The sequence below is a fragment of the Panthera onca genome, chromosome F2, assembly GCF_046562875.1.
Source record: "Panthera onca isolate mPanOnc1 chromosome F2, mPanOnc1 haplotype 2, whole genome shotgun sequence".
Classification (NCBI taxonomy): Eukaryota; Metazoa; Chordata; class Mammalia; order Carnivora; family Felidae; genus Panthera; species Panthera onca.
Genome location: NC_138356.1, coordinates 816,896 through 839,206, shown reverse-complemented (window position 1 = coordinate 839,206; position 22,311 = coordinate 816,896). Strand labels below are relative to the sequence as shown.

At 38.0% G+C, this 22,311-nt stretch overlaps 1 protein-coding gene across 2 annotated transcripts in view; it reads left to right on the top strand.

The window, feature by feature from the left end:
* Window positions 1-22,311, top strand: part of PRKDC (protein kinase, DNA-activated, catalytic subunit) — a 214,317-nt gene that overhangs the window by 91,736 nt on the left and 100,270 nt on the right. For both annotated transcript variants that reach the window (XM_078441702.2, XM_078441703.2), the window contains 9 exons: window positions 1,794-1,921; window positions 7,741-7,948; window positions 10,731-10,909; window positions 12,556-12,724; window positions 12,973-13,038; window positions 14,365-14,437; window positions 15,530-15,678; window positions 18,187-18,324; window positions 18,757-18,876. In XM_078441702.2, the coding sequence (XP_078297828.2) occupies window positions 1,794-1,921; window positions 7,741-7,948; window positions 10,731-10,909; window positions 12,556-12,724; window positions 12,973-13,038; window positions 14,365-14,437; window positions 15,530-15,678; window positions 18,187-18,324; window positions 18,757-18,876 (1,230 nt within the window). The remainder of the gene's footprint in view (window positions 1-1,793; window positions 1,922-7,740; window positions 7,949-10,730; window positions 10,910-12,555; window positions 12,725-12,972; window positions 13,039-14,364; window positions 14,438-15,529; window positions 15,679-18,186; window positions 18,325-18,756; window positions 18,877-22,311) is intronic.

The following is a 22,311-nucleotide window of genomic DNA, read 5'->3' as shown; positions in this document are numbered from 1 at the left end:
GAGACAAAGTCTAATTTTCCCCCTATGAATATGGGTTGGCCTTGAAGACTCACTTAGAACAAAACAAACAAAAATGCAGTGGAAGTGATGCTATGTGACTTCCAAGGCTAGTCACAAAAGGCTTAATACTTTTCTCTTGACTCTGTCTTTCTTGGATTTCTTATCTGTGGGACCCATCACCATCCTGTAAGGAAGCAAAGTAGCTACATGGAAAGGCTATTTTACAGACACCATCCATCCACCCAGATGGGTCCGTTTTATATAATTTTCCCCAAACATACAGAAAAATGGAAAGAACAGTCAAGCATCTGTATAACCATCTTTTGTCATTTTGTCATACTTGCTTTATCTGTATATGTATGCATGTGGTATGTTAGTTACTGAAATATTTGCAGGTTAGTTTCAGATATCAAGATACTTCACCCCTAAATACCTCAGCATACATGTTCTAAGAATAATAATAATAAGCACAATAATGTTTTTATACCTGAGAAAATTAGCCCTCCTCTGACACTATGTTATATAGTGCGTATTCACATTTCTTTAAATGTCCCCATGTTTAGCTGTTTTTTTTCAAACCAGTACCTAATTAATGATTCATCAAATTGTCATGTCTCTAGTATCTTTTAATCTAGAACTAGTTCACCCCATCCCTTTTATTTTTCCATGACATTGTATTTTTGGAGGAAACTTCCAGATCTTCTCTTGAATACTTCTCTTGGATGTTGTCCCCTGTTTGATTGTTTCTATGAGATGTTCTTTAACTTGTCCACCATCCCCTGTATTTCCTCTGAACTAGAAGTTAGGCTTAATCTGTGGTCATGAGATTCAGGCTAATCTTTTTGGCAACAGTAGCGTATCAGGAGGCAAATACTGTCATTGTCCCACTGGTAGTGGCCTCAAATCTGGAGGCCTGGTTAAAGTGGTGACTGCCTCATCTCTCTTGAATGGTGCATTTCTGCAATTAGCAGATCATTGATGTAGTGATACCATCTAAGTATCCTGTTCCCAAGCGGTCTGTTACCTAATGATTATTGCATCCATATTACTTTCTCTTAATGTAAATGCTCTAATATAAATATAAGTGCAGTCACTAAACATTTGAAGAAAACTTCCAGCCTAAAAAGATGTAAACCAACAGGAAGAAGGAACTCAGAGGGAACTGAGTCAACAAAGGGAGATGGGAGATGAGAACATATAAAAGAAACTGTAAGAGTAACTTCAGAGAGGAGAGAAGGTATTGTGTCCATGAAGTAGAACAAGTGCTCTTGGAAATTAAATATATAAAAGCAAAATTAAAAAAAAAAACAACTTTGCAAAACAGAAGATAAAATTGAGGACATTTCCCAGAAGTAGAACAAACGGATGTCAAGATGGAAGATGGGAGAGTAGAGATGAGAACATTGGGTGAGTAGCTAGAACAGCTGCTGTGCGATGAAGGTCATGTGGAAAAGACACAGGTCTCCAAACTGAAAAAGCCCCAGAGTACCTGGAATGGTGAAGACAAAGTCCTCAGTGAAGGCACATCATCGTGGAGTTTCAGAATCTGGGTTCAGATCTTTAGAAGATCCTGACCGCTCTAAGAGGGAAACATATCTGCAAAACCTTAAAAGGATCAGAACTCAAATATTTAGCAAACATTTATTATGTGCCAGGTATTCGTTATAGCTGCAGAAATGGTGGAAGTATTAGCATTTGTTAATTCTCTGTGAAAGCCTGTTTTAATTTTGTTAGAACTGTTCAAAACAAAAATAAAAACCCAAGGAAATTATTATTATTGTTGTTTCTTCTAGTTCCTAGATGCATTGGAATTATCTCAAAGTCCTATATTGTTGCAGTTAATGACAGAAATTCTTTGTCGGGAACAGCAACATGTTATGGAAGAATTATTTCAATCTACTTTCAAAAAGATTGCTGGAAAGTAAGTCATAGTATTCTAGTCTGGGACCCCAGGAACCATATACATTTTATTTCTTTGGGAAATTATCTTCTCTGTTCCAAAAAAAAGGTTGCGTGGCAATTGCAGTCAACTCTTACAACTAAATTTTATTTTGTTTTTCTTGGAGGAAAAAAGAACTTATTGTGAGAATTTTAAGCACAGTCAAAGCTAAAGGGTAAGACTGTAACTGAGCATCCAAATCAAACACACTCCAGCATTTTCCGGCCTCATCACCCCTGTTTTAGCCTCTTTTCTCTTGTGCTGTAGTTATTGTAACAAAGCAGATCCCTGATGTCATTTCACCTCTAATAACTTCTGCATGTATATTTAAAATTATACTGTTATTCTTGGGTTGCTATATAGTACTGTTATCAATGGAGAAAAATTATCAGTAATTCTGTTTTCAGATTTCTCCAGTTGTCTTAACTGCTCTAGACTGTTGGATTATCTTTTTACATGGCATTTCACTGTTGTATCTCAGTCTGTCTTCATCTAGAACAGTCCCCTACCCTCTTATTTTTTTGTTGTTGTTAAAGAAACCTGGACACTTGGCCTACACGGTTAGTTACATTACCTGATCGATTTACCTGATTTTTGTCTCTGTTCTTTTAACTCGTTCCTCTAACCCTGGTTTCCTGTAAGTGGAAAGTTAGGTCTAAAAGCTTAGTTAGATTCAGGTTCAAGTTTTGGCAAGATTACTTAATAGTGGATGCTCTGTATTTCGTGTTCATGACATTTGGCACAAGGTGTGAAGTGGTCTTAATTTTAACGATGCTAAGATTAATCAGTTATGTTTGGCGTGGGCTTTTCCTGAGGTTCTAGCATCCATTTATGATCATTGCCCCAAATCATTTATTTTATCGGGAGTTGCAAATGGTCATTTAAAAAATCCTTTTATTCCTTCTAAATTTAAGAGCTAGAATTATGTTGTAATGAACTTGCCTTTATTACTAGGACTATTTGGTTACCCAAATATAGTTTTAGTGTTGTAGGAAATCACAGTGGACAAAATGGAACGAATTTGATCATTAATTTTTTAATTATTAATTTTTAAAGTTAGGGCTTGACGCTGTGGCTACTTCTAATTGTGGCCAGTGAGTCTTTTTTAAAAAAATTTTTTTTAACGTTTGTTTGTTTATTTCTGAGAGACAGAGATAGCGTGAACAGGGGAGGGGCAGAGAGAGAGAGAGAGAGAGAGAGAGAGAGAGAGGGAGACAAAGAATCTGAAGCAGGCTCCAGGCTCTGAGCTGTCAGCACAGAGCCCGATGCAGGGCTTGAACTCATGAACCACGAGATCATGACCTGAAATGAAGTCGGACCCTTAACTGACTGAACCACCCAGGTGCCCTGTTTTGTTTTGTTTTGTTTTTTTATCAACATTATTTATATTGATTTGTAAACATCCGTGGTATTTTATCTTACTGAGTTGTATTTTACATATCATAAAATTCACCTATTTTAAGTTTAGAATTCAGTGATTTTTAGTAACTTTACTGAGTGGTACCGCCATCACTATAGAATAATTTCATCCTCTTGATAACATCCTATATTAACTCACATTCCCATTCCCAGCCCCAGGCAATCACTAATCTACTTTCAGTCTTTATAACTTTGTCTTTTCTGGACATTTCATATAAATAGAATCATAGAATATGTGATCTCTTATGTCTGGCTTTTTTTTTTCTAGCAAGTTTTTGAGGTTCATGATGTAGTGTGAATCAATAATTCATTCCTTTTTATTGACATTTTAAAAAACCATAATTAACCAACTATAGAACATTCTATACAATGGGAGAATACATATTCTTTTGAGCACATATGGAAGCCATAAAACAAGTCTTAATAAATTTAAAAGGAATTAAATCTTACAGAGTATGTTCTCCATCCATAATGAAGTTATTTATATGTTAATAATGGAAGAAAACACTTCTAAATAACCAACTAATTAATACATTTGTAAGTAGCCCTTGGGTCAGAGAAGAAATTACGAGTGAAATCAGATATTTGATCTGATATTTGATCAGATCAGATCTGATCTGATATTTGATCAAATCAGAATTTGATCTGAATGAAATACGAATAAAGCATATCCAAATGTATGAGATAGAACCAAAGCAGTGCCTAGAGAGGAATTTGTATTTTTTAATACCTGTATTAGAAAATAAGAAAAAGTTACAGAGAGGGAAGGAGGCAAACCATAAGAGACTCTTAAATACTGAGAACAAACTGAGGATTGATGGGGGGTGGGGGAGAGGAGAAAGTGGGTGATGGGTAGGGAGGAGGGCACTTGTTGGGATGAGCACTGGGTGTTGTATGGAAACCAATTGGATAATAAATTATATTTAATAATTAAAAAAAGAGAAAATAAGAAATATCCTAAATCAGTAATATAAACCTGTACCTTAAAATCAAGAAAAAGAAAACTAAACTGAAGAGAAGCAGAAGGAAGAAATAATAAAGATTAGAGTGAAAATTAATGAAATCGAAATTAGAAAAATGGTGGAGAAAAATCAGTGAAACTGAAATTTGTTCTTTGAAAAGGTAAATGAAGAACTGTTAGCTAGACAAACTAGGAGTAACAAAGAAGGTACAGTTCATGAAAATTAGGAAGGAAAGAGGGAGTGTTACCACTGATCTCTCAGAAGTTAAAAAGATTATAGGGAAATATGAATAACATTATGCTAACAAATTCAACTTAACTAAAATGGACAAATTCCTAAAAAGTCACAAAATACCAAAAGTGACTCAAGAAGAAATAGAAAATCTGAGTATAACCTTTAGTAAGTAAATAAATAGAATTAAAATCTTCTCACAAAAAGAAAAGAATAAAATCTCACAAGGGAAAGCCCAGACCCAGATAGCTTCACTGGTGAATTTTCATCAAATATTTAAAGAAAAAATACCAACACTTGATAAACTCCTCAGAAAATACAGAAGAAAGGAATCCTTCTCGCCTTATCCTATGAGGCTAGTATCACACAGATAAAGCCAGAAAGAAACATTGCAAGAAACCTATAGACCAGAATCCTTTGTGAATATAGACACACAAATTTTCAAAAATGTATTAGAAAAACACATCCAGCCAAGGGAACCACCTGGGTGGCACAGTCGGTTAAGCGTCTGACTTAGGCTCAGGTCATGATCTCACTGTTTGTGAGTTCGAGCCCCATGTTGGGCTCTGTGCTGACAGCTCAGAGCCTGGAGCCTGCTTCGGATTCTGTGTCTCCCTCTCTCTCTCTACCCTGTCCCCATCAGATTCTGTCTTTCAAAAATTAAAAAAAACAAAACACATTCAACAACATATAAATGTTACACACTGTTGCTAATTGGGATTTGTCCTAGGAATGCAAAACTAACTTAACATCTGAGAATCAATGAATAGTATATAGTATATTAAAAGAATAAAGGACAGAAATCACATTCCCATTTTAGTGGATGCAGATAAATTTGTGACAAAGCCCAACATCCATTCATGATGAAAAGGACAAAAGGTCATCTATGAAAAACCAACAGCCAACAGAATATTTAATAGTAAAAGACTGAATGCTTTCCCCCTAAGTCTGAGAACAAGGCAAGGATGTGTACTCTTTTCAGTTCAACACTGTACTGGAGGTTCTGGCCAGTGCAGTCAGGAAAGAGAAGGAAATAAAAGGCAACTAGATTGGAAAGAAAGAAGCAAAACTGTCCTTATTCACAGATGGCATGAGGGAGAGAATCCTAAGATCTACAAAACGCTTTCAGAACTAATAAGCAATTATAGAAGTTTGTAGGATACCGGATCAATGTTCAAAAACCAACTTTTCTGTATATGAGCTGAGAACATTTCAAAACTATAACTAGGAATATAATTGTTTTCTTAATAGCATCATAAAAACAAAGTAATAAATTTAGTAATAAATTTAACAAAAGTGCAAGACCTGTGCACTAAAAATTATAGTCCACTGCTGAAGGAAATAAAAAAATAAAGATTTAAATAAATGGAGAGACATCCCATGTTCATGAATTTGAAGATTCAATATTTGTTAACATGGCAATTCTGTTAAGTTGATATATAAATTTAATGCGATCGCTGTCGAAATTCCAGCAAGACTTTTGTGTGTGTGTGTGCAATTTAAAATTTTCATTTTAATTATAATTTACTTAGAATATACTCTCTGTGAGTTTTGTGTTCCAAAATCACTTGGTAAAGTTTTCTTCAATACGTAGCTGTTATACCAATTAGTTAGGTATGCTTAATTATCAGATTTTAGAAATGTTTATGTTTTTTCTTTTGATTTAATTTTCTTTTTGAACATGTAAAACATTTACATGATTTGAAGGTCATATCTGTATAACGAACTATATTCAGGAGTCTTATTTCTGTCTCTGTCCCCTCTCATTCCTTTTCACCTCCCTTTTTTTCTATCTCATGTCTTCTACAGATCACTACATGTTGGTACCAAGAGATCTTCAATCCTTTTTTATTTAAATAACTGTATAATTATTCACTATAGCATACTATTTTGAAGCAGCCCCCTTGGGCTCAGTCTTTTGCTGTTAAAAATAATGTCACAGTGAATAGCCATGTGTGTATGTCATTTTGTATTTTGCCAGTATGTCTTTGGAGTGGATTCCTATACATAATTCAAAAATTAAATGCATTTGTAATCTTGCTAGCTTTTACCACATCCCTTATTTTGAGGCTGTAATTATTTGCATTCCCTCGACAATGTATGAGAGTGTCTGTCTCATCACAGTCTTGCCAACAGAGTATATTGTCAAACACTTGGATTTTTTTCCAATTATATAGGTGAGAGGGGATCTCTCAGTGTTGTTTTAGTTTATATTTCTCTTATTATGAGTGAAATAGAGCATATACTCATATATTTAGATCTCATTTGCATTTATTTTAAGTAAACTATCTGCTGGCCCATTTTTGTTCTTTTTGCTCTTTTTCCTTTTCTTTTCCTGCTCCTCTTTTTAACTTTCTGTGTAATAGTTTTAGGGCTGTGCATCTCTATTGTGCTCAGTATCAGGAAGCTCTTCAGAAGAATTTAAATCTAAGACCATGCCCAAATAAATGTTACAGAAGCCCATATAGCATCTGTCCTGCAGCCTTACAGTTTTGTGACTGAATTACCTTCATCTAATATTTTTACTCTGGTTAATTTCGGAGTATCAGGATTTTAGAACCGGAAAAAGATTTTAATAATCATTTAGTCCTAACCTCACATTTTCATAGGTGAAGAAACTAACTGTATTCTTAGTTTATAGATTTATAGACAGAATCTTACAGATGATCATTCAAGTATCTTTCATTCCAGATAAGAACATAAAGGGCCAGATGAATGTATCTCTGTATAGGAAATACGAATGGCAGTTTGTTACTGGGAAGAGACTAGAATTTGTAAATTATGATCCATGAGATTCAAATTCTGGAATTGTGATCATCTTCAGGCCTGAGACTCTCCCATAGCCTCAGCTGTTTTCTAAACATCATCAGATTTGAAAGTAAATGAAAACTGTTCTTAATGCCTAAATTTGGCATGAAGATTTCTGGGGATGAGTATAATAATATGATTTATGTACAGATGTTTCTTGTTTTTCATGGTGTGTGTGTGTATATATATATATATATGTATATATATACACACACACACATATATATATATACATATATATATATATGTATATATATATATAATCTTTAAAGTTATTTTTTAATTTGTAGTCATTGGTATTTATTTTGCTTGTTTTATGTGTGGGCACTCAAAACATTTGTTCAAAGCAGGGATGTTCATATAATTTTCTTTTTTTCTTAGGAGTTCATGTGTCACACAATTAGCCCTTTTGGAAAGTGTGTACAGAATGTTCAAGAGGGATGACCTACTTTCAAATGTCACTCGCCAAGCATTTGTAGATCGCTGCCTTCTCACTCTGCTTTGGCACTGTAGCCCGAATGCCTTGATAGAATTCTTTAGCAAAATTGTGGTGGATGCCATTGATGTGTTGAAGTCTAGATTTACAAAGGTATTGTACATCTGTTATTAAATGTACTATTAAATTTTTTTTAGTGTTTCATTTATTATTCTTGAAAGTAAGACAGAGTGTGAGCAGGGGAGGGAGAGAGAAAGAGAGGGAGACACAGAATCTGAAGCAGGCTCCGTTCTCTGAGCTGTCAGTACAGAGCCTGATGTGGGCCTCAAACTTATGAACCGTGAGATCGTGTCCTAAGCTGAAGTTGGACACTTAACCAACTGAGCCACCCAGGCGCCCCTTAAATTGACTATTAATAAGAATTGATAAATCTCCTTGGCTGGTGTTCTTAAAAACTTCCACATGTTCAGTCAGAAGATCTCTGTTGCTCAAGGAGCATTACTTCAACAGTTTGGTAACAACTTGTAGTTACATGGGATCTGTGTTAGTTTCCTGCGGGTGCTATAACAAATTACTGCCACCATGGTGTAGAACAACAAAAACTTATTCTCTCATAGTTCTGCAGGCCAGAAATCAATTTCCTCGGGCTGAAATCAAGGTGTTGCAAGGCTCCGGAGGCCCTAAGGGAAAATCCGTTCTTTGCCTCTTCCAGCTTCTGGCAGCTGCCAGCATTCCGTGGCTTGTGGCCACATCACTCCTCTCCCTCCTTCTGTGGTCACATTACCTCCTCCTTTTCTGTCTAATTTCTCTCTGCATGTGTTGTGTTGAGGACCCACTTGGATGATCTCCCCATCTCAAGATCCTTTACTTGATTTCATCTGTATGGTCCTTTTTTGTCATATAAGGTAACATTCATGGTTTCAGTGATTAAAATGTGGGTATTTGTATGTGGATATTATCCAGCCGAATACAGTCCACCTGCACCAAATGTTCCCTCTTGAAAAATACATTTATCCCATCCCAACATCCCCCAAAGTCTAAATGCATTATAGCATCAACTTTTAAGTCCAAGGTTGCATCTGAATATCATCAGCTCAGAGTCCTTTTTCATCATTCAAATCATATGAATCAGGTATGGGTGGGATTCTGGGTATGATCCATCATGGGGCAAAATTCTTTCCATTTGTGGACCTGTGAAACTAGAAAACAAATCATTTGTTTTTCTTGCCTGTAGAATTCAGGGATTATAACAGCCTTTTTTCATTTCATTTTGTCTCTGTCCCTTTCAGTCCAAGCCGGTGGTGTTTCTTCTGGTATGACATTCTCAAAAACTCTGTAGCTCTCCTATGTATGCCTTAGAGGTTTACTAACAGGAGAGTCCTCCACAGATCTTTGCTGGATAATTCCATCTCTGTTCCTGGTTCTGATGAAATAATTGAGGGCATCCATGAGTCCCATGCTTAATTTCTTTAGCAGTAGTCCAAGATTGTCCAGCTACACCCTTGTTGTCTTTGGAGCCACTTTTTTTAACAGTGAATCTCCTAATGTTAGCATCTTTTACAGTCTGGATAAGCTGAGAATTTCTCAAATCAAGTTTTGGTTCTTTTTGCCCAGCAGTTCCTAACTCAATTTATCTCTTGACCCTCACATTTTATTTTAAGCAGCAAAGAAGAAAGGGGGTAGCACCTTCTAAAAATTTGCTTGGAAATTTTTAGTTAAATATTCAAGTGCATGGCTTGTAAGTTCTGCCGTGTGTGCAGGCATAGAACACTATTTAGCTAAGTTTTCTGCCCCTGTATTACAAGGATCTCCTTTCCTTCAGTGGCAAAAAATATGTTCTTTATTTCCTTCTGAGACCTCACCAGCAGCTACTTTAACATCCATATTTATACCAAAGACGTGTTTATGATGATTGAGATGCTCCCTAAGACAATTTGGTTTTGCCAGCATGCTTTTTCACTTCCTTCTGAGCCCTCACCAGCAATGCCTTCAGTGCTGGTATTTCTACCAGCAGTCTCTGCAGGCAGTTTAGGCTTTTTCTGTCATGCATGGCAAATTTCTTTCAGCCTCTACCCATCATCCAATTCCAAAGTCACTTTCATATTTTTGGCATTTGTTACAGGAGATTAAACTCTTAATGCCAAAATGTGTGTTATTTCCTGAATCTTCAAGTAATAAATTACCATAAGCTTGGTGGCTTAGAACAACAGAAATTTATTCTCTCCCAGTTTTGGAGGCCAGAAGTCCAAAATTAGTTTTACTGACCTAAATTTATTGTGTTGTCATGGCCACGCTTGCCCCTGTGGCTCTGAGTGTCTACTTCCTGTCTCCTCCAGCTTCTGGTGGCTGCTGGCATTCCTTGTATGTGGCTGTGTCACTCTGACCTCTAATTCTGTCATCACACTGCCTTTTCCTTTCTGTCTCATCCCTTTATGTATCCTCTTATACAGTTACATATGATTTCATCTAGGGCCCACATGACCAATCCAAAATTGTCACTCAATCTCAAGATCCTTAACTTAATCACATTTGCAAAGTCCTTTTTTTGCCTTGTGAGAACTCATAGGTTCTGGGAGTTAGGACTTGGATACCTTTACGAAATACCATAAATAGTTGAAAATCTTGTTTTTTAATACATTGAAGTTTCACCTGTTGTCATCATGACTTTGATAAGATTTTGTGCAAAAGTCCTATATTGATGCCCTAAGTTCTCTATTTGGATATTATGTGTTATTTCCTGCCACATTCAACGTAACACATCAGTATACCCATGTTTCTGACCCTTGGCAGTCTCCTATTGAAGTGATTCAACATGTTTGTTAAAATTATTTTCTATGTAAAGAGCATTGAGTATTAAATTGAACATTTGATATATTAAAAAACTATTTTTCTTGTTTGATGAGACCAAAGACAATTACTTGTTACTTTTCCTTAGCTAAATGAATCTACCTTTGATACTCAAATCACCAAGAAGATGGGCTGTTACAAGATCCTAGATGTGATGTATTCTCGTCTTCCAAAAGATGATGTTCACTCGAAGGAGTCTAAAATTAATCAGGTTTTCCATGGCTCATGTGTTACAGAAGGAAGTGAACTTACAAAGACACTTATTAAGTAAGATTTTTAGTTAATTTGGGGTAGTATTTGATTCGTTAATATTTTTGATGCATGTATTTTATTCATGTATATAATGTGAATAAATGTTTATTTAAATATGAGTTTTTATGGTTTTCTTGTTTTTTTTCTTGTGCACAAACTAATTAGGTGTACTTTAATTTAGCAGGTTATGGGTAACGTGTTTTATCCTATACTCATCTTTTATAAGGAATAAAACTTCTTTTCTTTTATTGTTTTTTACTACCATTTTCCTCCCTTAATAGGTTGATATATTTTTAGTGGCATGATTTACAGCACGAAGGGATTTATGTATTTTATTTTTCCTGACCTCCATTTGAAATTAAAGGAATATTGCATGTTTAAGCAGGTTTTCTGTAAAATACAGAGCAGTCCAATACATTTTCTCTAAAAGTGGCCTTCTCATGAAGTTCCCTCTTAGTTAAATATTGACACAGACACTGCCAGGCCTCATTTGCCTTTCCCAAGCAAGCCGTTCCGTACTGTCCTCTTACCCTCACCCTTCTTTTACCTCCTCGGGGAATGATGTGCCCGGCATCCATTCATCTGCACTAACGAGACTTGGGCGTCCTGTTTTATTTCCCTTCATCTTCATCTCTCCGGCCTGCATGTCCACCCTGTCAGTCATCACATCGGGCAGGGGTTATCTGCTCAGCACTCCCAAGACTGGTGCCCTTTTCTCATCCTCCTTCCTTCACCTAGAGTTGTAGCGTCTGGTGTTCTCTGGGGAACCACTGCAGTGTAGTCTCCTTCTCAGTTATTCTCCCTGTTCCCGGGCTTGTCTCTATCAGTTCTGTCTGTGCTGCTGCTAGTCTGATAATACCTCTGCAGTGTGAACCTGACTGTTTCATCCTCCTACCTGAAACACTTCAAAAGAACCTCATCTTCAGTAGCAGGGGCCAGCAAACTTTTCCCGTAAATGTCCCACTCGATAGTAACTATTTTCGGGTTTGCAGGCTATATGGTCTCTTGCAACTACTGCAGTGTACTGGGAAAGCCGTCATGAACAATGTGGAAACGAAGGGGCATGGCTGTGTTCTGACAACACTGTTTGCAAAAGTAGTTGGCCACCTGGGCATTGTTTGGAGATCGCATTATGCAGAATTCACTCCAGGCTCCTTAGCGTGGCAGGCGAGCTCTTCTGGGAACGACCGCCTCTCCACCTTCGGCTCACTGCCAGGCACTGCCAGTTCCCACCTCATCTTCTGAACACGCAGTGTGGCTTGTGCCTTGCTGGAAGTGACACTCTTCTCTCTGCTCATAATCCTCGCATAACTTAGAAATCAAAATTCGGTTCCGATAATTTCTCTTAAAACCTTTGTTGGCTCTTTCGCCTGGGTTACTGTCCATCTTCCTTGTTTCCATGTCTTAACTTACCGTGCTTGTTGCTGTTGCTGTGCATACCACAGTGTGGTGAAATCCCTGGGCACTGTCTTCCCTCGAGGTGTGCGTGAATATAGTGACTTGCTTGACTTTTATTTTTGGTACCTGGTACTGTGCTGGGCGCAAACCTGACACTCGGAAAAGGCTAAACTGAATTGAGATCCTGTTGTCGGGCATTGTTGGGCTCTAGCAATGATTTCCCTGTTAGGTGAATTGATTTTTCACCTGGGTCTACTCTGCAGATTGTGCTACGATGCATTTACAGAGAACATGGCGGGTGAGAATCAGTTGCTAGAGAGGAGAAGACTGTACCATTGTGCTGCGTACAACTGTGCCATTTCTGTTATCTGCTGTGTCTTCACCGAATTAAAATTTTACCAAGGTTTTCTGTTGAGTGAAAAACCTGAAAAGGTAGGCTTCTGAAATTTTCACTGTTGCTGCCATTGTAGGATTGCAAGTTAGATTATATGAATTAAAATTGTATCATAATTTGCACCTTCTTATAATATTAAAGATGTAGTTCTTTGAGTTCTGTATATATGTATTTTAAAGCCAAAATGCTTCCCCATGAATTATAAGTAGTGTTAACTCTATAGTAGCATCAGCAATAACAATTTCCACTATTCAGATATTTTTATTACAACTTTTTGGATTTACAGAACTTGCTTATTTTTGAAAATCTGATTGACCTGAAACGCTGCTACACATTTCCTGTAGAAGTTGAGGTGAGTCAAATCTTTAATGGTGTTCCTAAGTTTAAAAAATGTACCAAGAGCTTATAGAAGAAAAAGCAATATGTTATGATGAACAAAAACTCCCAGTATCAAGTCTGCTTTGAACTATAAAATCTGGTAGTTTAATGTAGTTCAGCCTCTCAGGCACCTATAAAAACATGATCATAACTCGACTTTTTGCTCTTTTAGCTAGTATAGAAAATGGCAATAAAAGGAGCTGGGAGGACATATGCCAGCAGTGTTTTGCTGAGTTAATTTATCTGTTCAGTGAAATTGAGATCCATCCAGATACAGAATTATAACGCTCTGGCCCTGCTTGGGTGATTTGGCAGGATAATGGGGGTGCTGTGAGCTGACGTCATGTGGATAAGTGGAAAACTTGCTGTGGCAAACGTGACAAGCTTGATTTTAGCCAAGCTGAGTTTGACACGCCAACCTCAGCGATTGGTAGGAGATTGTCACTGCAGCTTTTCACAGCCCATTGGAAATGGGAATTGGGCGGGCAGAGTGCCAGAGCTCTGGGTTGTCTGGGTCAGGAACTATCATTCATGTTCACCTGCCTGGCTGCTGACCTCGACCACATCTAAGTCGTTCATGAGTTCATGTAAATGGTTGCTTCCTGCCTTGTGCCCTTTTGGAACAAGACTGGGAACTTTTCTCAAGGTGTAACACTGTTCAAAGAACTAAAAATCCAAAAAATAATAGCACTAGTGTATTAAGCATTCAGACACTTGGTATATGTCACTTCTAAACTTTGCAACAGCACTGTGAGGTGCTATGATATACCATAACCATGCAGTTGAGGAAACTGAGCTCGTAAGTAAAATACAGACTGTTAGTAATTTGGGCTGCCACATCTTAGCCCACCCTGGGTCCCCAAGCAGTTTGGCAAAAAAATTATTTTTGCAGGTTGGCAAAGTTTTATTTATTTTTAAATGCTTATTTATTCATTTTGAGAGAGAGAGGGAGCACAAGCAGGGGCACAGAGAGAGAGTCCCAAGTAGGCTCTGCACTATCAGCACAGAACCCGACTCGGGGCTTGATCTCAGGAACCGCAAGATAATGACCTCAGCTAAAATCGAGTTGGATGCTTAACCAGCTGAGCACCCAGGTGCCTCAAAAAATTAATTTTTAAACAAGACTTTTATCAAATTTACTTTTTAAAAAGTATCCACAAAGAAATACAGGTGAGTGCCCTTAAGGAATGCTTTTCCCACAGATTCTCACAGAACCCCACTGAGGCAATTGCTACTAAACTAGAAAATCGTGATCAGGATTTTACAAAGTTTTAAGTGGTGTATTTGTTTTGCCTGATAGGTTCCTATGGAAAGAAGGAAAAAGTACATTGAAATTAGGAAAGAAGCCAGGGAAGCAGGAAATGGGGATTCAGGTAGGTTGTTTTTAAAAGATGAGAAAGATTCTAATAGTTGGTATTTGTTACGTAAATAAAAAATATTTTAAGTACACCAAAACATTGAAATAGAGTTTGAAAAGGTTTTAAGTGGCAAGTAGAATTTTACTTTGAAAGAAATTTAATCAGCTAAACTTTTACCTATGTAGAAAGATCTCAGAATGGCCAAAGAGGGCTGAGAAATGGTATGCTTTTTCTTAAAAGTGCAAGATTGGTTGATAGTTATCTATGTTTGTATATGGACTATGTCTGTATGTTGTTTAAATACATTCAGGAATCTGTGTTAAAATACAGATCTCATCCTGCCATTCCTCTGCTCCAAACCTCTGTCAGCTCCCACTTCCCTGAAGACAGAGCTGCCTAAGACCCCTGACCCACCTGCTGCCCCCCTGCTACTCTCCTGCTCACTCTGCTCCAGCAGCACTGCCCCCCTGCCTGTACCTATAGGCACCAGGCTCCTTTTGGCCCCAGGGCATTTGCACATGATGTTTCCTCAGCCTAGAATAATCTTGGTCCCAGATATCAGCGTTTTGTTTAATGCCAGCCTTTGAAGGAAGTTGTCCTGGCTTCCTGTTATAAAATTATCTGTCTCTTGCTCCACATGCTCCCTGTTTCATTTTTTTGCTTAATTTTTCCTCATATCTTTTTTTTTTCCTGACTTGAGGATAAATTTTGGACCAGTTTTGTAAATTCTTTACATTTGTGAATTGGTTGTTTTTCAGTAGTATCTTTTCCCACATTTATGTTCGACTTTTTATGCAGAATGTACCCCGTCAAAATTTTAACTGCAAAGAAATTCTGTTAACATCATATTCAAAAATTGTATGTGGTTTAACTTAATTTCTTTGTCCATGACAGTACAGAATAACCGCTCACTAATGACAAAAGCAGGAGGAGGTGTCTCTTCCCCATTTCCTTTTTGCTTTGTTAATCTGGATTATCAGTGGAGAATCACAGGATTGATAAAAGCCTTAGTTAACACAGTCTTTTAATTTTATTAATATCATTTGAGCTTAGAGAAATACATTTTTTACTAATTTGAATAAATGTATTTTGTTCTTTATATCTTAGGTGGCCCTCATTATATATCTTCCTTGTCGTATTTGGCAGACAGCAGCCTGAGTGAGGAAATGAGTCAATTTGATTTCTCAACTGGAGTTCAGAGCTATTCATACGGTTCCCAAGACCCTAAATCTACCACTGGTCATTTTCGGAGACGGGTGATCACATGTCACATATTAAAAAATATTGTTGGCATTTATAAAGGAATGGGGCTTCATACTTAGGGGAAACTAGTTCTGTGTCAGTAGTCCTCAGAGAATAGCGTGCGGAGAATTTTCCAAGATCTGAGTCCCAGCTTTCCATCCTCTAGACTCAGCAATTGGATTTTGTCAGTACAGGAAAGAAAGCTGTCTGCAAGGGCTGATTCACAGTAACCAGTGTCCATGAGATTACTGTTTTAAATCAGAACTGCATTTAAGGGTTTCCAGTGAGAAAGACGACTACCATACTCAGAGGTCTTGCTGGTAGGACTGTTGCATTCTCTCTCTACAGAAAACGAAGAAGCTGTTTGAATATTTGATGTTATCTAACTGAGATAACTGAATGCATCTGTATTCACAGATAATAGCTTGACCTTGTAAACAGACAGGAAACTTGTAGGTAGACAGACACCTGTGCACCTACACAGACACACACATGTGTACATATGTGTAAAAGCAGGAGTTCCACAGATGCATCTGATTCCTGTCCAGGGTTCATTCAAGTTTTTTCCCTTTCCAGTTTCTTTGATATGCACTAACTTCTTTCTCTCAACCCCTTTTCTTTCCTCTATACTGATGTCCTCCCGGAGTGGGTCCTGAACCACAGGCGGGCACCTCACTCTCTCCTTCTCCATCCCCAGACATTGCCAGGCAGCTCTTGTCCCCTCTGGTCTGCCCAGCGGCTTTTTGCCCGAGGAGGGTGGGAGCAGTGCAGCGTTTTTGAAGTTGAGTTTGTACCTTACGTTGCCTCTTGGGTTGGCTTCTCTCTTTTTTAATGACTGTTTCAAAGACGAGCCATTCATTAGTTCTTTCACCTAGATTATGTCATACATCTCTGCTGGGCAATAAAACAGTGTGACTTTGTTCTGTTATGACTACACTGGCTAGTGAGACTCCTCTTTTGTGAACAGGCCATTTACATTGAGGCATCTTGGGTTCAACCCTCGTGTCTTCAGTTTGATCGCATGACTGAGTCCTAGTTCAGATGTATCTAGTCCTTGTGTGCAGCATCTTGATATACAATAATTTTTACTGAAAAACATGTTGAGTAGATCTGAATGCAGTCAAATATTGTAACTCCTTTGACACCTTACCAAGTATATGGAAAAAGGGACATTAAGATTATTCTAATTGATTTTTGTGGCTGATTGAATGTGGTTTTTTCTTGTCTCTTATAAACCTGATAGTGTGTAAAATTTACTGTTTCAGTGCTCATTTAGCACTGTTCCTAGTAGAACATAACATCACTTCCTGTCATTTCTAAAACCCCCAGTTTATAGAAATTATCCATTGTCTTTGGGAGGAAAGAGACCATACCCACAATGGTTATAAGAAGACTCCTTTTCCAAATACTGTACATCTTTGGGAAGTGATGTTCTGAAATAGTTCCTGCTACCAGGGCAGACAGAATTACAGAATTATGTAGGGCCATTTTATTCCTCTTTCTACCCAGTTTCTGTAAGCACTTTAACTGTCTAAAAATTTCTTCTTGGGATTTCTCAAATCTTTCTTTTCTGAAAATTATCTTCCTGGGAAATATCCAGATAAATTGTTCAGCTGTGTGTGTGTGTGTGTGTGTGTGTGTGTGTGTGTGTGTGTAAAATCTACTATGTATATAAAACCTCAATTCATTACATTTATAAAATAATTATCTCTGCTGTAATTTCTAAGAGAATTTTAGGGTCAACAATGGTTTAAAAATTTTGTTCTTTTATTAAAGTATCAAAGCAAATTAAGGACTTTATGAAGTTTTTCAGAGAAAAACTCATTTTCAGTTTACTGAGAAAAGAAATGTTGGTAAAAGTTTATCTTAAAATTATGTGTCAGTAGCTCCACATTCTCCATAACATGGCAACTAAGAATCATGGAGACTATTGTTCTCAAGATATTGAGCATTCTTGGGCCTCCTAGACAGAAACATTTGGAAAGATCTTTGTGTTTGTACAAAGCAACACATGTCTGCATGGATGCTATAACCTGAGCGTGACCCCCAAGGAGATCTCTCCCCATGAGGAGATCAGAGGAGAATTATGTATCTATAACTTAAGGAAGATATGAGGTCCTGTAATTTTTTCTAAGTTGTTTAATAAGAAAACTTAACAAGTATATTTGATATTATTACCCAAGTATCATTGTTACCTAAGTGTGTGTTTTGTGATATTGCCCCCAAAGTCAGAATATCACATGCACTGAAATTTTATTTATTATTTTTAATTTTTTATTTATTTTAGAGAGAGAGAGCACAAGTGGGGGAGAGGGGCAGAGGGAGAGAGCGATAGAATCCCAAGCAGGTTCCACACTCAGTGTGGAGCCTGACAGAGGGCTTGATCCCATGACCCTGGGATCATGACCTGCACTGAAATCAAGAGTTGGATGCTCAACCGACTGGCCCACCAACCCAGAGGCCCCTGTATACTAAAAATCTAACAGTGTACTCTGCATCATCAGATTCTTCCCTTTTCCTAGGATTATAAAGGTCCCGTGATCCAAGATGCTGTCCTGGAGTTAGAAATGGATGAGCTTAATCAACACGAATGTATGGCAACCATGACAGCCCTGATTAAGCACATGCAAAGAAATCAGATCCTACCTAAAAGAGAAGAGGTTTGTTTCTGCTAATCTGATGGTGTCTCATTTAATACTGTTTATTGCTATCACAGTAAGAATGAACACTTAATATCAAATACCAAATTCTGTATCTAATAAACGTGATTTTTGTTGCTTGTGTCTTAAATTTTTTAAACAATTTTAATGTTTATTTATTTATTTTGAGAGAGACCAGAGGAGGGGCAGAGAGAGAGAGGGAGAGAGAGAATCCTAAGCAGGCTCCATGCTGTCAGCACAGAGCCAGACATGGGGCTTGATCTAACGAACCCTGAGATCGTGACCTGAGCTGAAGTCAAGAGTCAGATGCTTGACTGACTGAGCCGCCCAGGAGCCTCTTGTTACTCGTCTCTTATTTTGTCATCTCATAATATCGAAGTGTGAAGTTATTTTATTCCACTTTTTAAGGTAACTTTGAATGGATTATTTCAGGGTTCGGTGCCAAGCAGTCTTCCCCCTTGGATGAAATTTCTTCATGACAAACTAGGAAATCCATCAGTATCATTAAATATCCGTCTCTTCTTAGCCAAGCTTGTTATTAATACAGAAGAGGTAAGTAATTTATTATTTCTTTAAAAATTCTTTGCAGTTTTATGTATGTACTTAAAACTCCTAATAAAGAAATGATGTAAAGGAACAGAGCATGACATTTTTGTTCTCTGAACAAATTTGTTCAACATCAATCTTTTAATCATTTTTTCAACTTGAAAATTAAATTTTATTGTGTTAGAAATGATCTTTTTATAAAGCACATGTGTTGGCACTTTCTAATGGGTTCCAGCCTAATTAGTTTATAGGAGCAAAAATGGTGAAAATATTCCTATTAATGATATTTGAAAAAGACCCGACTTTTAGATAATTGCTGAATTTATCAGTTGGTTTATGTATAGCACCACATCAGGGGAGACTTCTTCCACCGGTGGCAGTTAGGGAAGAGAGCCCTTGAGTGACGTGAAAAGTGCAGTGGGAATTTATATTCTGTGTAGAAAGAACACTGTGGGCAGAGACGGCCTCTGACAGAGCCAGACATGTCTCCATTGACAGCACAGACCATGGGCACACGGTCCAGAGAAGTGTGGCCACATGGCTTGGGCGGGTGAGCTAGGCCAGGTCATCAGGATTCATGTAGAGGGTGCAGCTCATTTGTTGAGCAATAAGGAGCCACTGATGGGTGCCAGGTGGAATGATGTGATCCACGTTGCTCCATACAAAGTCCTTTCAGGCAGCACTGCAAATTGAGGGGCTGTAGCAGGGCCCGTGTTCCCCAGGGTCACACCTGATTTCTAGCTCCCAGGGCTGCTGTAACAGTGGAACCACAGACCGGGTGGCTTAAACAACAGAAACTGATTGCCTCATGGTTCTGAAAGCCAGAAGCCTGAGATCAAGGTGTTGGTGGGGATGGTTCCTTTTGAGGGCTGGGATTGAGAATCTGTTCCAGGCCTCTCTTCCAGTTTATGGTGGCCTCAGGCATTTTTTTTTTTTTTTTTCCAGCACATAGATGCTGTTTTTCTTGAGTCTTCACATTGGCTTTCCTCTCTGCATCTGTCTCAGTATGTACAAATTTTCCCTTTTAATAAGGACATTGTCATTGGATTAGAGCCCATCCTAATGACCTCTCCTAACTTGATAATCTTTAGAGACCCTATTTCTAAATCAGGTCACATTTATAGATGTTGAGAATTAGTACTTCAGTATCCTTTTGGAAGACACAGAACAACCCATAACGCTTGGGGTCACACGTGATTTCTAGCTCATGTTCCTGAGTGCTGACTTGATGGCTACCAGAAAGGGAGCTGGTGTCTTTATTTCTGGGTCATTTCTTGGTAGCCTGGGAGTGGGTAAGCAGGTTGACAAGGAAGCATGCTGAACTTGTTCACACATGTGGATGTGAGTTGCCTCTGAGACATCACTGAGAGATTTCCTGGGGTGTTGTGCGTGTCGGAGGCTCAGGAGTGACTAGGGGAAGGGTTTGCAAAAGATGTTCCAGAGGCTCCGTTGTCTTACAGAAGAAAAGATTAGAACTTGCGTTTACATTTATTATTAAAATTTCAACATTTATGTATTTTCTTTATTGATATATTTTTAAGTTTTTATTTAGATTCCAGTTAGCATACAGTGTAATATTAGTTTCAAGTGTAGAATTTAGTGATTCAGCACTTAAATACAGCACCCAGTGCTCATCACAAGGGCCCTTCTTAATATGCTTCACCTATTTAACCCATCCTCCCCGCCCCCCCACCTCCCCTCTGGTAACCCTCAGTTTGTTCTCTGTAGTTAAGAATCTATTTCTTGGTTTCTTCCCTTTTCCACCCCCCAAGTTTTGTGGGGTTTTTTTCTTAAATTCCACACATGAGTGAAATCATATGGCATATATCTTTCTCTGACTAAATTATTTCACTTAGCATATTACTCTCTAGCTCCGTCCCCATTGTTGTAAATGGCAAGATTTCATTCTCTTTTATAGGTGAGTTTTATACACACACACACTCCCCATCTTCTTTACCCATTCATCAATTGATGGACACTTGAGCTGCATGTATTTCTTGGCTGTTGCAGATAATGCTGCTAGAAACATCAGCGTGCACGTATCCCTTTGTTTGGGTTTTTTTTGTTTGTTTGTTTTTGGTTTTGTTGTCTTAAGTAGGCTTCAAACCCAGTGTGGAGCCCAGTGCGGGGCTTGAACTCATGACCCTGAGGGTCAAGACTTGAACCAAGGTCAAAAGTCAGATGCTTAACCAACTGAGCCACCCAGGAGCACCTGCATATATCCCTTTGATTTAGTGTTTTCATAGTCTTTAGTTAAATACCCAGTAGTGCAATTGCTGGATCATAGGGTAGTTAGTTCTATTTTTAATATTTTGAGGAACCTCCATACTGTTTTCCAGAGTGGCTGCACCAGTTTGCATTCCCACCAAAAGTGTAAGAGAGTTCCCCTTGCTCCCCATCCTCTCCAACATTTGTTTCCTTTTTGTTGTTTTTTAATGTTTATTTATTTATTTATTTGAGAGAGAGAGAGAGAGAGCATGTGTGAGCTAGGGAGAGGGAATCCTAAGCAGGCTTTGTGCTGTCAGCTCAGAGGCAGACATGGGACTCGATCCCACGAACCGTGAGATCATGATCTGAGCTGAAACCAGGAGTCAGACTCTTAACCAACAGAGCCACCCAGGCACCCCTCTGTGTTGTTAACTTTAGCCATTGTGACTGGTGTGAGGTGATATGTCATTGTAGTTTTGACTTGTACTTCCCTGATTGATGAGTGATGTTGAGCATCTTTTCATGTGTCTGCCGGTCTTCTGTAGATTTCCTTTGGAAAAAAAGCCTATTCATGTCTTCTATTTTTTAACTGGCTTACTGTTTTTTTGGGTGAATTTGAGAAGTTCTTATAGACTTTGGATTCTAGCCCTTTATCAGATAGGTCATTTGCAAACCTCCATTCTGGAAGTTGCCTTTTAGGCATAGGTTGCCTCAACAAAGCTAAAAGGCAACCTTTGGAATGGGAGATAATTGTAAATGACATAGCTGGTATCTAAAGTCTATAAAGAACTTCTCAAAAAACAACCCATTTAACAAGTGGGCAGAAGACATGAATAGACACTTTTCCAAAGAAGACATCCAAAAGGCTTTTTAGTTCTGTCGATTGTTACCTTCACCGTGCAGCAGCTTTTTATTTCAGTGAAGTCCCTGTACATTTTTGCTTTTGTTTCCCTTGCCTCTGGAGATAATATCTAGTAAGAAGTTCCTATGGCCGATGTCAGAGGTTACTGCCTATGTTCTCCTCCAGGATTTTAATGGTTTCCTGTCTCACATTTAGGTCTTATATCCATTTTGAGTTCCATTTTTGTGTATGGTGTAAGAAAGTGGTCCAGTTTCATTCTTCTACATGTTGCTGTCCAGTTTTCCCAGCACCATTTTTTTAAGAGACAGTCTTTTTCCTATTGAATATTCTTGCCTCCTTTGTCAAAGATTAGTTCGCCATATACTTGTGGG